At 36.5% G+C, this 14,962-nt stretch overlaps 1 protein-coding gene across 1 annotated transcript in view; it reads right to left on the bottom strand.

Moving 5' to 3' along the window:
• TPO (thyroid peroxidase) overlaps positions 1–14,962 on the bottom strand; it is a 206,482-nt gene that overhangs the window by 88,346 nt on the left and 103,174 nt on the right. The window contains exons 10-11 of the mRNA XM_027840445.1: positions 10,512–10,749; positions 313–521 (exon numbers count right to left, since the gene is read on the bottom strand). Of these exons, the coding sequence (XP_027696246.1) occupies positions 313–521; positions 10,512–10,749 (447 nt within the window). The remainder of the gene's footprint in view (positions 1–312; positions 522–10,511; positions 10,750–14,962) is intronic.

The following is a 14,962-nucleotide window of genomic DNA, read 5'->3' as shown; positions in this document are numbered from 1 at the left end:
AATCCTAGATGTTATTCAGAACAAAACATTTATGTTCTCCCCAAATACCTAGCAACATGTTGGAAACACAGTAGGCACACAAAAAATATTCATGAAACAAAATCTGTTTGAATTATCCAGTCAGTAAGTCAATTAGCATTTATTTAAGGTGTGCTAGGTGTCAGGCACTGTGTTGAGCTCTGGAGGATAAAAGACAAATCATTAATGTTCCTTCCACAAACATGACTTTATTATCTTCTTCCTTAAAGAAGTTATGCCTCAGAAGATTAATTCTAGCTCCTGTAACCTAATAAAAGAAAAGCATAAATGTACCTTGATGAAAAATTTCCTTCCACGCATCTAAATTGATGCCTGGTGTGCTTTCACATGACTTAAAGTCTGGCAGAAACCTCCCAAGCTGAAAAGCATCGGCCGGCACCTCAGTGAGGCCTGTGTTATCACAGATTACCCTGGATAAAGAATGCTTCTCCAGTTCACGCCTCTGAGCTTCAGTAAATACATGCTTGTTTTCCCACCAAAACCTAAAGAGATTGAGAAGGCAATTTTAGAATAAATGCTTGAGTATTTATGTTTTCTGTATGGTTTTTCTTTTTGCTCAGTGTCTACAGGGCTGGGAGGCATTTGGTATATACCTTGGAACTCTTTAAAGTGAGTTATTCCTGTCATTTATTATGGGTGAAGTGAGTCGATATCTGGGATGGAGTAAGTAAATGAATAGTTAGAGGCTCCAATGCAGAGCCTTTTAATGTAAGAAATGCTGTCTGAAGGAGTATAGGATCAGACTATCATAAACTCACAGAACTTCAGGGTTTCTGAGGAGGAAGAAAATCTAATCCAACCCTTACCTGAACAAACATCCCCTCCACATACAATATACCCAACAAGTGGTCATACAGACTTTGGTCAAAGACTTCCAATGAAGGAGAGCCCCACTACGTCTAAAGGCTAATGATTCTACTTTTGTTGTTTTGTTTTTCAGTTGTGTCTGACTCTTTGTGACCTCATTTGGGGTTTTCTTGGCAAAGATACTGGAGTCATTTGCCATTTCCTTCTCCAGCTCATTTTACAGATGAGGAAACTGAGGCAGAAAGGAGTAAGTGACTTGCCCAGGGTCACACAGCTAATAAGTGTCTGAGGCTGGATTTGAACTCAGGAAGATGAATCTTCCTGACTCCAGGCTCAGTGCTCTATCCATTGCGCCACTGAGCTGCCTGATTCTACGTTTAGATAGAAAGTGTTTCTTTATTCTCAAATATTCACATGAATTTATGGTCTCTTTGATGTAGGCCATCCCTTCAATGATTCAAATTATAACTCATCCATTTCTGCTCTTCTTATTTCAATCTTGTTTATATCCTCTCATACATTCTCAATAGGAAGGTCCACTGAACATGCTAGAGGCCCTACTCTTTTTTTCAGACATCTCTGCTAGCTGTTGTTCTCATATCTATGCTCTTTCATGGTTATACTCCTTGAAAAATCTGGCTACAATAGTAATAGCAAATACATAGTATTAATATAGTGCTTACTATGTGCCAAGTATTGTGTTAGGTGCTTTATAATTTTTATCTCATTTGGTACTCACAACAACCCTGGGAGGTAGGTGCTATTAATATCCTCATTTTAGGAGGCAGCTAGGTGGCACAGTGGATAAGCTCTGGCCTTGGAGTCAGGAGGACCTGAGTTCAAATGTGGCCTCAGACACATAACATTCACTAGCTGTGTAACTCTGGGCAAGTCACCTAACCCCACTTGCCTTACCAAAAAAAAAATCCCCATTTTACAGATGAAGAGACTGAGACAAACAGAGGTTAAGTGACTTGCCTGGAGTCACACAGTAAGTGTCTAAGGCCAGATTTGAACTCAAGTCTTCCTGATTCCAGATCCAGCACTCTATCCACTGTGCCACAGTACCCCCACTTCTTGTCTCCCTCAATTCTAAACTCTCTCCAACACGGTATCTCACCTTGTTAATCACATTAAACTGTTTTCACTGAAGTTATCAATGATACCTTAATTCTCAATCCTTATCCTTCTTGATCACTCGGGGCCTTTTGTGTGCTATCAGTTAGCTTCTTCTCATGGATGTCTCTCCTCTTAAGGTTTTCAATATGCTGCTATCTCCTTGTCTCTCCTCTTAAGGTTTTCAATATGCTGCTATCTCCTTGTCTCTCCTCTTAAGGTTTTCAATATGCTGCTATCTCCTGGTTCTCCACCTTCCTATCTGACTATTCATCAGTAGAGTTGCTGGATCTTCATCCAGGCCATGCCCACTAACCTTGGGTGTCCCCCAAATTTCTGTCTGTCCTGGATCCTCTTCTCCATTTTTACTATCTCATTTACTGATATCATCATTTCCCAGCAGTTCAATTATCTTCTCTGCAGAGATGATACTCAGATCTACTTATATAACTGTAACTTCTCTCCTGACCTCCAGACATAATATCAACTGCCTGCTGGACATCTAGAACTGGATGCCCTATAGGCATCTCAAACTCAATATTTCCGAAAAAGAAGTCATCATTTTTTAACTCAAATCCTTCCCCTCTTACAAACTTCCCTATTACTAGAAAACTATCATTCTCCCAATTTCATCATCCTTATCCTTACCCTACATATTCAGCTCTGTTTCTAAGTCTTGTTATTTTCTACCTTTACAACATCTCTCATATAGACCTCCTCTTTACTCACATAGATATCATGCTGGTACAACCACTTATTAACTCATACCTAGGCTATTGCAATAACCTGCTGGATTTAACATCATTTCTTTTCTCCATTTTTTTTTGAGATGATGCTACTTATAATATCCCATCATCCTTCTCTATACAATTTATAAGGGAATTATTTTCCAAGCCATTATTTTCCTTGGCTATCACATCTTTCTGCATGGAAAATAAGTGTTTGTTAAATAAGGCAGTCTTTAGGGTTTTTTTGTTTCTTGGTTAGGACAATGAATTTATAGAAGGTAAACTTCAGCATAAAATTATTATAATTAATGTTGATGTCAAGTCAACAGCATTTGCTAAGTGCACTGTGCTAAGCACTGAGTTTACAAAGAAAGGCAAAAATAGACTCTTTCCTCGAGAAGCTTGCAATGGAATGGAAGAGGCAATGTGCAAACAACTTGTACTATATTTATATGTATGTATGTATGTGTATATATATATATATATATATATATATATGCATATCCCATCTGTATATTTTTGGGTGGTAGGGGACCAATAGCAGTAAAGTTGGTGGCTTACTTTTAACTTTAACCATGTTTTCCATTTGAATAATTCTTCTAGATTTTAGTAATTTTCTAACAAGCAAATTTTCTGACTGCATACAGAAAACTTGTTTAGGATCCCATGTTGGTAAAATAATTGCCCATCTAGTAAATTAAAACTAATTGCATTTTTATGTGATTATACAATGTTTGCCATGTCAGTACTTTCTAATTTTCTTTCTGAAGAAAGTATTTGTGATATTTGGGCACAAAACTTTGAAGTCGTTGTTTTCTCTCATTCCATATTCCTAATCTGTATTTTTACTAACCTCCACAATTCCCACCTTTTCAGTGAAGTCAACAGTATTACAGCATACATTGATTTAATTCAGATATTCTTATTGAATTCTTAATAGAATTTCTTTCTTTTCATTCTCCATAACAGATATTGCTGCATAAGTTACAATCATTTTCATAATGGTCTTTCTGCAAATATTTATCCTGTGCACTGCAAGACAAGATGTCCAAATGTCCTATGGAGTGATATCTTTTTTTTTTTTTTTTGCTTTTTGACACATGGGAAAACCAACTCTTCCAAACTCTTTGTTTACCTCTGCAAGGTGAATCTATGAATCATTTTTCCATTCTCCTACTATTTCCTTCTGTCATCTGGTTTCATTTGTAGCAGGAATTGTTAAACTATTTTTTATGTGTGTTGTGCACCCTTTTGCCATATTGGTGAAGCCTATGGACCCCTTTTCAGAATGATGATTTTAAATGCATAAAATAAAATCTGTAAGATTATGAAGGAAGCCACTTATATTGAAACACAGTTATCAATTTTTTAAAACATTTGTGGGCCCCAGGTTAAGAATTCCTTCAATGAGAATATCAAGACCAAAGCAATTCATTTTCTCCAGTTCTGTTACCCATTTGGTGGTCATTGGACAAAGGTCTGAATGTAGAATGCCAATAGCCAAGCAAATATGTATAAATGGCCTAAAAACTGCACAATTCTTTGGATCTTTTCCCCCTTTTCTCACCACTTTAATACCATAATTGCAGAAATTAAAGTGCCACAGAGGATTAAGGGCCATTTAATATTTTTCTCCCTTGGTTTCATGGTCAAATAATTCATTCTTAAGGGGCAGCCATTAATTCTCTACGTTTAGCAATAGTGGTCCTTGACAAGGATACACTCTGTCCCAGGGTCACCTGCACACCAAGGAGAGGCATTGGAATGGGCCTTTGATGTATCTACCAAGGGCTCTATCCTGGGCCCTTTACTCATTTCTCTCTACATTTTCTTCCTACCACTTGCCTCTTTGTAACTTCTACCCAATGCCCTCTGGGACAAGCAGCAATAAAGAGAATCTCTCAAAATGACTTATGGGCTTCTGATGAAATGAAAAACTGAAACATTTCTGAGAATGTGTCCTAAAGAAATAAACATCGTATTTTTTAGTCAACATTTTGAACTCAATATCTACTTTGGTTACAATGCTTCATTTTTTTAGATAAAAATTTAATAAGGAATTTAGGAACATAATTCAACTTTTTCTGCTGGTATTGAAATAAATGTGTGCTTTATTTTAAAATACCCCTTTCCCCCCCATGCCCATCCCCCAACCAACATTAAAAGATTTCCAATAGCACTTCCAGTTTATTTTCTGAAATTATATTTATTCTCTTCATTTTACATTTATTAGTACACTTGTATCTTAACTCTGCTTTCATATTTTAAGCCTCTATGAGGCAGGATTGTAGCTGTTGTTGAGTAATTTCAGTCAAGTCTGACTCTTTGTGACTCCTTTTGGGGTTTTCTTAGCAAAGACACTAGAGTGATTTGCAGTTTCTTTTTCTCCAGCTCATTCTACAGATGAGGACTGATGGAAACAGTTAAGTGACTTTCCCAGGATCACACAGCTAATAAGTGTCTGAGGCTGGATTTGAACTCAGGAAGATGAGTCTTCCTGACTTCCGCCCAGTGATCTGCCTACTGCATCACCTAGCTGCCCTAGGCAGGGATCCTGTCTTATTTACCTTCATCTCTCCTCCAGGACCTAGTTCAGTGTTTTGATGTAGTAGGTGATTGATAAATGTTTGCTGAATGTTGAATGATACATTTGAAATAAATGAATTTCCTCCTTCTTCAAAACATTAAGATCTCTTAGATTGCCCAAATAGTTCTGAAAGTAAATATCATCCATGAATGGTTTTCATTATCATTAAAATTCAATATGATTGTCTTTTTCTTCTTTCTCAGCTGGAAAGAGACATCTATAACACACAGGACAGAGTTCTCAAGCTGAGAAAAAATAGTGTGAAGACTGATCAAGCTCATGTGTTGTTAACATGTGAGAGAAACTGAATTATAAATGCTACCAATGAGAAATTTCTGAAGCCACTCCAGGATTCCTTTCCTTTTCTTTGCTTGCTGGACAGAAGATGGGCCTACACAAAAGGAAGTGCAATGCATGTGCGATAAAACCCTGGTGACAGGACAATGCTGTTTGTTTAATTAGTGCCTCCCCATGCTATGCAAGCATCTCAGAATGAGATTTGAAACTGCAGAGTTGAAACATAATTCATAGTTCTGAATGAGAGAACTTCTTATTGTGATTATGTGCCAGACACACAAATATGTGATTTACAACATCTAGGATTTGATAATTTAGATAAATTTATAAAAACAGTTGGCAGGGGGTGGGGTGGGGATTAAAGGCAGTCTTAGAATCATAGAATTTAGAGCTAGAAGAGTTGTTAGGTCATCTAATCCAATCCCTTAATTTTGCAAAAAGAAAGAAAGAAAAAGAAAGAAAGAAAGAAAGAAAGAAAGAAAGAAAGAAAGAAAGAACAAAAGAAAGAAAGAAAGAAAGAAAAAGAAAGAAAGAAAGAAATTAAAGCCTGGAAAAGTTAAGTGACTTGCCTAAGGTCATATAACTAATAAGTGGAGAAAGAAGGACTTGATTCCAGGTTTTCTAAGCTCTAAACAGAGATCTATTTTTTCTCCATATTTATATGTTTGTTAGGTCATCATTGTCATCCCTGAAACTTTAATTTGGGTGTCCCTCAGAGCTCTGTTATGGTCCCTCTCCTCAATCTACAATCTCTATCAATGATTTCAAGTGTTGCTATGGGTTCAAGTATCATCATTCTGCAGATGACTTCCAACTTTTTATATCCCTGTCTAATCTCTTCTCTGAAGTCTAATCCTATATCAGCTACCTACTGTAAATGTACAGTTGGCATTCTCAAAGTTGACATATCCAAAGTAGGTTTCATTTTCTGTGCCCCCCTCAATCACAAACCTGTCTCTCCTTCAAGTTTCCTCTTTTGGTCTAAGGAAGCACTATCCTTCTAGTCAATCAGGGCCAGGACCCCAGAGTTACACTTTTTCTTTTCCTTTTTCTCCCATATCTAAATATCTTTTCAATTCTACCTCTATATCTCACATTTGTTGCCTTCTTTCTTCTCATTTGGCTGCTATTTTGTTTCAGGCTCTCATCACTTCTTATCTAGATTACTATATCTTTCTGCTTTCAGTATTGCCCCCCCCCATCCACTTTCCACAAATATGCCCCCAAAATCTTCCTAAGGCATATATTTGATTCTGTCACAACACCTCTGTCCTCTCCAACTCAGAAATCTCCAGTATCTTTCCTTTACCTCTAGAATAAAATACATACTCGTCAGCCTAGTATTTGAGGATCTTCACAATATGGATCTTACCTGCTTTTCTAATCTTGTTTTATACTACTTTCTTCAAATTCTATGTTCCAGTCAAACTAGATTTATTGGCTAGTCTCAGAATTCCTCACTAGGTGGCACTAATTTCTGTGTTAACCACCAGGTGGCACTAATCACCACTTGCTAGAGAGTACCATGCTCACGCTAGAAATTTTCACATATAAAAGTATTGAGTTGGCACAATAGTGTATCTTTACCAGATAATCAGATATTTTCCATGCCTCATCAGTGCCTCCCTCATTAGAGAAAGTACTACTGATTCCCTAGGTCAGGGGTGGGGAACCTGTTGCCTCAAGGTCACACGTGGCCCTCTAGGTCCTCCAGTGTGGCTCTTTGATTGAATCCAAACTTCACAGAACAAATCCTCTTAATAAAAGGATTAATTCTGTAAAACTTGGACTCAGTCAAAAAGCCTCACACAAGGACCTAAAAAGCCACACATGGCCTTAAAGCCTTAGGTTTTCCTGCCCTAGAGGTACAAGGATTTGGGGATCTACCCAATCAAAATTAGCTCTGAGAGCACACTCACTGGCTAACCTTGTCTCCCTCTGTACTTTGGTACTTAAGCTCTGGTCAGATGACCTTGACATAATGGAGTTGGGTTTCCACAGAAGCTAAAATATATGTGGGAATTTTGTATGTAACATCTTTACTTTTAGATAAACAATATGCAATAACCAGAGAACACAATGCATAATAAAGTATGTGACCAGCTATAAAACAATTCTAGTTCTAGGGGAACTATAGACCAAATTGCCAGCATTCTCTGGATTATGAAAAAAACAAACAAACAACAACACAAAAACAATATAGTTCCAGAAAAAAAATCTACTTCTATTTCATAGACTATACACTAAAGACATTGACTGTGTAGATCATAACAAAAGTTGGCAAGACCTCAAAGAGACAGAAGTACTAGATCATCTTACTTATCTTTTAAGAACCTGTAAATGGTCCAAGAAGCAACAAGTAGAACTGAACATGGAACTGATTGGTTTAAGTTTGGAAAAGGAACATGACAAGGCTGTATATTGTCACCTTATTTATTTAACTTATATGCAGAGTACATCATGTGAAATGCCGGCCCGGTCGAATCAAAAGCTAAAATTAAGGTTGCCAGGAAAAATATCAACAATTTCAAATATATGGATGATAGCATTCTGATGGCAGAAAGTGAAGAATTAAGAAGCTTCTGGATGAGGGCGAAAAAGGAGAGTGTAGATTTGAAGTTTAACATAAAAAAACCCCCCAACAACTAAGATCTTGGCAACTGGTCCCATCACTTCCTGGCAAACAGCAGGAGGAGAAATGAAAGCAGTGTCAGGTTTTATGTTCTTGGGCTCAAAGATCACTGTAGGTGATGACTGCAGTCATGAAATTAAAAGATGCTTGCTCCTTGGAAAGAAAGCTATGACAAATCTGGACTGTATATTAAAAAGCAGAGATATCACCTTTCTGACAGAGGTTCATATAATCAAAGCTATGGTTTTTCCATTAGTAATGAATGGCTGTGAGAGTTGGACTATAAGGAAAGCTGAGCATGCGCAATTTATGCTTTCAAACCGTGGTGCTGGAGAAGACTTTTGAGATTCCCTTGGACAGCAAGGAGATCAGGCCAGTCAATACTTAAAAAAAATTATTTAGACTATCTACTGGAAGGTCAAATACTGAAGCTAAAGCTTAAATACTTTGGCCACATATTGAGAAGACAGTACTAATTGGAAAAGACTCTGATGTTGGGAAAGATTGAAGGCAAAAAGAAAAGGGATGGCAGAGGATAAGATAGATAGATAGTGCCTTGGAAGTAATGAACATGACCTTGGACAGATTTTGGGAGATAGTGGAGGATAAAAGTGTCTGGTGTGCTATGGTCCTTGAGGTCACAAAGAGTCAGAAATTACTGAACAACTGAACAACAACATAAAACAATGACAGGAAAAACACTCCTAAATATCCAAAGTTAGCCAGATGTGGGACTGATCATGATCTAGGATTTCCAGAGTATGCAGTCGGAGTCTTCATTTGAGTAAGCCAAGCCAGCCATAATTTCCCCAGAATGCTGGCCTGATACTTTTTGTAGGACTGTTCTTTAGATGCAGACCCAGGACTTCTCAGAGGGCTTCTCAGCACGCTCTGACAGGAATTTAGGAGAATTAGGAGGTTTGCCTGTTTACTGAAACTGAACTCTGAACTTGTCTGGCTGTAGGTGACCCATCATGGTTTATAGTGGAATCAGCAGTCAGCACGGGTAAGAGGCAGTTACCATTGTCCTTGTGTCTCTTTCACATGGCCCTATTTCTCTTTCCTTCTGATTTTCACCAACATTCTGCTACTGTTGAGCCACATTCCTTATTGTCTTGACTCTGGCCTAAAGTATCCTCAAAGCAGAGGGGTGGGGTAGCAGCAGTGGGAGGAGCTTTATATGTGCTTTTGTACAGGTTGTTCCCCCATCCCTGGAATTCACTCCTTTATTTCTACCTCTTAGAACTTCTATCCTCCCTCAACATTCATTTCAGAGAAAAGACATCTTTGTCCCCTATCACATTATACATGTTACTGCTGGCTTGCTTCTTAACTTCCCTTATAACGTAATTATTGTAACCTAATTGGTCCATGGCAAACAATAATGTCTATTGATTAATTGGCTGATTGACTGTAAGTTTTTAGTACAGGATATATTTCACAAAATATTTGAAACATAATTGCACAATATCAAGAAAATGGTATCTATTTAGTTGATTTACTGTTTGGGGTTTGTTTCTGTATTTTGGGAATTCTCTATTTCAAGGACATAAGCTTGCTTGAATGAATCCATTGCAGAAACCCTGAAGGCTGACTCAAAGGGCTTATTAAAAAAAAGACAAAAACATCTCAACACAAAACCAAAAGCATTTGCTATTGTTCTCTTCTTTGTGTTTATTTAATTAGTGATTCATTATTTTCATCACCTTTCTTTGAAAGATGGAGATTACAGATTTAGAAAACTGAAACAAAGAGGTTTTGAATTTCCCATCTCCCAGTGGCTCAACTAGACTTCAGGCTCGAAATTACTGACTTTAAGAAGAAGGAGATGAGGGTAAGTGCACATAGGAGGGGAACTTGAGGGGAAACAAAAAGAACATGAGTGTCTAATTTTTTTGATACCTATACTCCCTCTATGCTTAGGGTGGAGTAGGGAAGCCTGTGAGAAGGAGAGAGAAAACACATAGAGTATGAATTAGAAAGACACTTTTCTGTACTAAAAAGAAAGTCTATGACTTTGATATAGCTCATAGACAGGCAGATAAATATAGAACAGTAACAGGCAGATAAATAGGTAGAAAATATAGAACACAAGATTGATTCTACCATCAAAAATTCATCAAATATTCCAATTGTCTCAGAGTCAGTTAAAATGACATTTGAATTCTTAAGGACACATTATGAGTTCCTGAACTTAATGTTGTCTGGGTGAAATATATAATCTGTTCATTCTGTGATGACTCTTTTGGAAAACAAGTAGATAACATGGCTCATAAGCAATCATAATAACATACAGAACACATACCAATCACCTTCTCTCAGTGCCTTCATTTGTCTTCCTATTATGCATGCAAATAGTGGACCAGTTCTGGCAACCGGAAGAAAGTTTTCAGCTAGGCCACCTAGCCAGACATCAATATTATTAGGATGCTTGTATAATTCCATGATCTTCTCCACTATATTCCTGTTGGCTATAGCAGTGTACAGATCAGTTTGATTCTCCAATCTCTGTAAGCCACAGAATTCTCTCCAGTCATTATAACCTACAGATATGAAAATGCATTTAAGGATTTTATTTTATGTTTTTGTCTAGTAATGCTGAAACAAATTTATCAACTTAATATTTCAATACACATATTTTCAATAAGCATACAGGCATTATTGAGTAAAATAGTCCCATGGTTACTGGAAGCCCTGGAGAGTCTCATATAATATAATTATAATACAGACTCTAATGATCTTAACGAGCCATAGGAATCATGTAAAAGGGCTATTAGGTCTGAGCATTACAACTGTAGATTGAAGTGTTTGGCTGGATTTATGTCCTCACTAGCAAATTATTTACTTAGTGCTAATTTTTGTGTTTCTATGTTTTATATGAAGGAAATTGTAATTGTTTCTGTCTTGAAGTTTATGATGAAAAATACAAATAGACATTAAAATGATATAGAGACAAGTGAATAATATATGTGAAAAAAGTTTGGAAAAAGCCAAAGTTAATATCATATTAGTCTGAATATAATAGCCCCCAAATGGAGGTTGTATTCCAAAATTACATCTTTTTGAAAGTTTACAGGTATACAAAAAATAGGTATACACTGAAAAACACAATTATTATATAAAATATATTCATTATGAACCTTTTAAAATATTTCTTTCAATTCTAATAATTTTTTAAAAATTAATTTTTATCATCATTGCTGGCATTTTCTTTGTAATTCTGCATATACTGTATCATTAATGTATGCTATAGGTATGGTTATAAACCATGCTCAAGTTTTATAAAGGCTAGGTTTATTTTAAAAAAAGTGTGGGACCTATAGTGCAAATAAGACTAGATATGATTTCATTAGCATATTGAATTACCACATGAGGAAACTCTCTCTACCACTGCAGGTAGGCAATTTCTCTGCAATTTAGAGTCTTAGAAAGTATCATAAAACATTATGAGACTAGATGACTTTCCCAAAGTTGCACAACATGAATTACTGGATGGAGAGTTCCCTTAAAACCAGGAGTGGCTAACCAAGGTTTGTCTCACCTCTGACACATACTAGGACCTTTATATGCACATTGATATTTCTAGTCATTGATATTTCTAGTCTGTTCAAAGCAATAGCACAAGTATATTGTGGTCAGTGAGTTAGCAGACTGCTGTTAGCAGGTATTTTACACTTAGACAGGTGTATGTTGGGGAAAATAATCACATTTCTTCCTATTAGTTTGGGATGGCAAGGGGAAACTGGATTTTAGGAGTTGCTTGAATGCTGGAGAAGAAAAATCTTGATCAGAGGAGAAGAAAGGGTTCAAAGCACAGAAGGCAACTTGGAAGGACTTTCCACTCAAAGGAAAAATGAGGGCTAGACAAAAGAGAAAATACATAATATAGAAAATGCTCAAAGCCTAAGCTTTGAATTACATATTTTAAATTGTAAAATGTGGTTATCCAAAATTCCTAGGTCTTCTGTAAACCAGCTTAAGAAATAATGGTCTAAGTTTATCTTTATGATCTTCAAATTCACATTTCTGAAAGCAGCAAAAAAACAAGATTTAAAATACATTCTTCAAAGACTATTTATAGGTGGTAAAAGAGTGCACACTGTTTTCAAAAGAAAATAACCAATAAAAGCAAAAATATGTCTCTAGATATGTATAATCATGTATACACGCATAAGAGGCACAGAGAAGATTGGCTTGTGTTTGGGAAACTGCAGTGCTTTCAATTCCAAAATGATCTCTTTAACAAACAAATAAATGACAACAAAAATATGACTTTTATAGGAACATTCTTCTGGTGATGCTATGCAGATGCAGATTATGGAATTAAACAATCTTTGAAGTTTCAAAATTGAAACTGAAATCTGTAACTGAGACAACAGTGGAGAGAAGTTTGGGGGGAGTTAATGGCTACAACATGTTATGAATAATGATTGGTATACAAGGAGTGACATAACTACACCTCTAGAAGTGATTGGAAAATAAGGTGGTATGGCCAGGAAAAAAGAATGATAAAGATTAGCCTGTCTGTTGCATGCTATAGTTCCCATGTGATGTTGAAAAATCCAGGGGGAAGAGATATAGCATATTAGATGGACACAGTATTCAGGATTTCTAGGACAGCCCAAGCATGAGTTATGTAGACAAGTAAACAGTATTGGCTAAGGTTTGTATTGTTGGGGAAGTACCCACATAAATAAAACTTATCTATTGAAAGACTAAAGTATGTGCACAAAAAAATCTTTAGAAGACTAAAGTTTTAGATACCACATGGGGAAAGAGATTCTTAGGTAAAATTGACAGTAAATTGACTAAGTAGATATTATTTTCATGTCACTGTTTGATTATGCTTTAAATACTTTGTGAAATATATTCTTAATTTATTTTTTTTTTCTTTTCCTGCTCTGAGTAGGAACAATGACAATTCCATCTAATTTTCCATGGTGAGAATATTAAATACAAAGAATGGTGGTGAAAGATAAAGGATTCAGGTATGTCATCTTTTTTTTAAGACCCAATTTTAGACCTTATTGTCATATGGTTTTGAGTTGGATGGGAGTATAGATATCATCTATCTTCATTTACAGATAGTAAACTGAATTTCAGAGAGGTGAAGCTCTTTACCCAAGGTCACATAGCTAGTAACTAGCATAGTCAATATTACAACCCAAGTCTTCCCATGCCAAATTCAGTTTTCCTAAAATTCTATGTCTTCTTCTTCTTCTTCTTCTTGTTTGTTTGTTTGTTTTGGAAAACATTTCTCAGTTGGCATGGGGCAAAGAGATCAGTTTGGTCTCTTTTAAAAGTATGGGTCAGGCATGCAGTTTTATTGTAAATCTTTTCAGACTAAAAATAGAAGAATTTATTATGCATGGAAGGTCCCCACTATGTACTTATGACAAGCATTTCATATCCTAATTCTTCTGTTGGCTTGATTCTGCTCACTGCCAGAGAACATGTAGTCCTCTGAGCTCACGTGGGTGCATTCTATTCTGCCTCCTCACCCATCAAATTCATTTCTGAAAAAGATGCTGACTATAGACACTTCTGATGTTCACACATCTTTCCACTGATATTCTGAGGGGCAGCATGGTGAATGGCATAAAACAAAGAGCATTAGACCTAGAAGGGAACCTTGGGGGTCATAGTACCTTTACTACCTACTCTACTGGGTAAAGAAAACACATTAGAAATCCTCAAATACTAGGTAAATGTGACAGTGATGTTAAAGAGCTTTAACAATTTGCAAGGGCAATGTCAGTGTCAGCTGGTGTGATGATTGTGGCACCTGCTTTGTTTCCTGGAAGCTAAGCAGGCATTTCTAGCTCTGTGCTTCAAGAAAATGGGGTGAGGAATGGGTTTTAAAAGGTGACAAGAAGGAGGCAGTAAATGAAAACAAAACATATTATTCACATGAAAAGACAGCTATTAATAGAAAGAATTACATAAAATATTACAAGGACACATGCAAATACTATATGAGGTGAGTTAAGAGAAGGCAAAGACCATGGTGGACTGGGATAACCAAGGCAAATTTCATGGACAAAGTTTCATTTGAGCTGCTCCTTAAAATGTGTATTTAGTTTCAGTAAGTAGGATAGAGAGGAAACAACAACCAGGGGAAGAGAAATGGTGTGAAAAAAGGCTTAGGAGTAATAGAGCAGAAGACTCATTGCAGGCTGCCCTACACAGATGGACATAAGCCCTTTCTCTTTTTTCCATCTGTGTATCACAGAATTTGTAAATGCTTTTTATGACATAACTAACCTTAGAAGCATGGGTTATGATTTCTAACAATAATACTCTAAATACAACAGAAAAAGAAAGGGGACAGAATGGTATTAACAACTGCAAAACTTATATGTAACATGTGTCTGCATGTGTGAAAACAACACTTTGGTCTCTCCTGTGCACTTTACTCTCAAATGACATTTCTAACCCATATTATATAGGTTTTCTAAGAAGAACACAAAATCATAGAAATTCAGAGTAAGAAGAGACCTCAGAAATCCAATGCAGGAATTGTACCTATAATAAAATCCTAACCGTCAATTCTAGAACTTAGCATGGACTTGATAAGTGAACAAGTGGTCTAGCACTTAGCTCACTGCGTAGCACATAGTAGGCACTTAATAAATATATGTTGACTGATTAACTGGTCATTCAATATCTCCAATGATGGAAAACCCACTGTCTTCCAAGACAGGCCACTCTAGTTCTGGATACCTCCAATTGTTAGGAATGTTTTTACCAGTGTCA

This window comes from Vombatus ursinus, unplaced genomic scaffold, assembly GCF_900497805.2.
Source record: "Vombatus ursinus unplaced genomic scaffold, bare-nosed wombat genome assembly UNPS02014841.1, whole genome shotgun sequence".
Taxonomy (NCBI): Eukaryota; Metazoa; Chordata; class Mammalia; order Diprotodontia; family Vombatidae; genus Vombatus; species Vombatus ursinus.
This window is presented reverse-complemented; position numbering and strand designations above follow the sequence as displayed.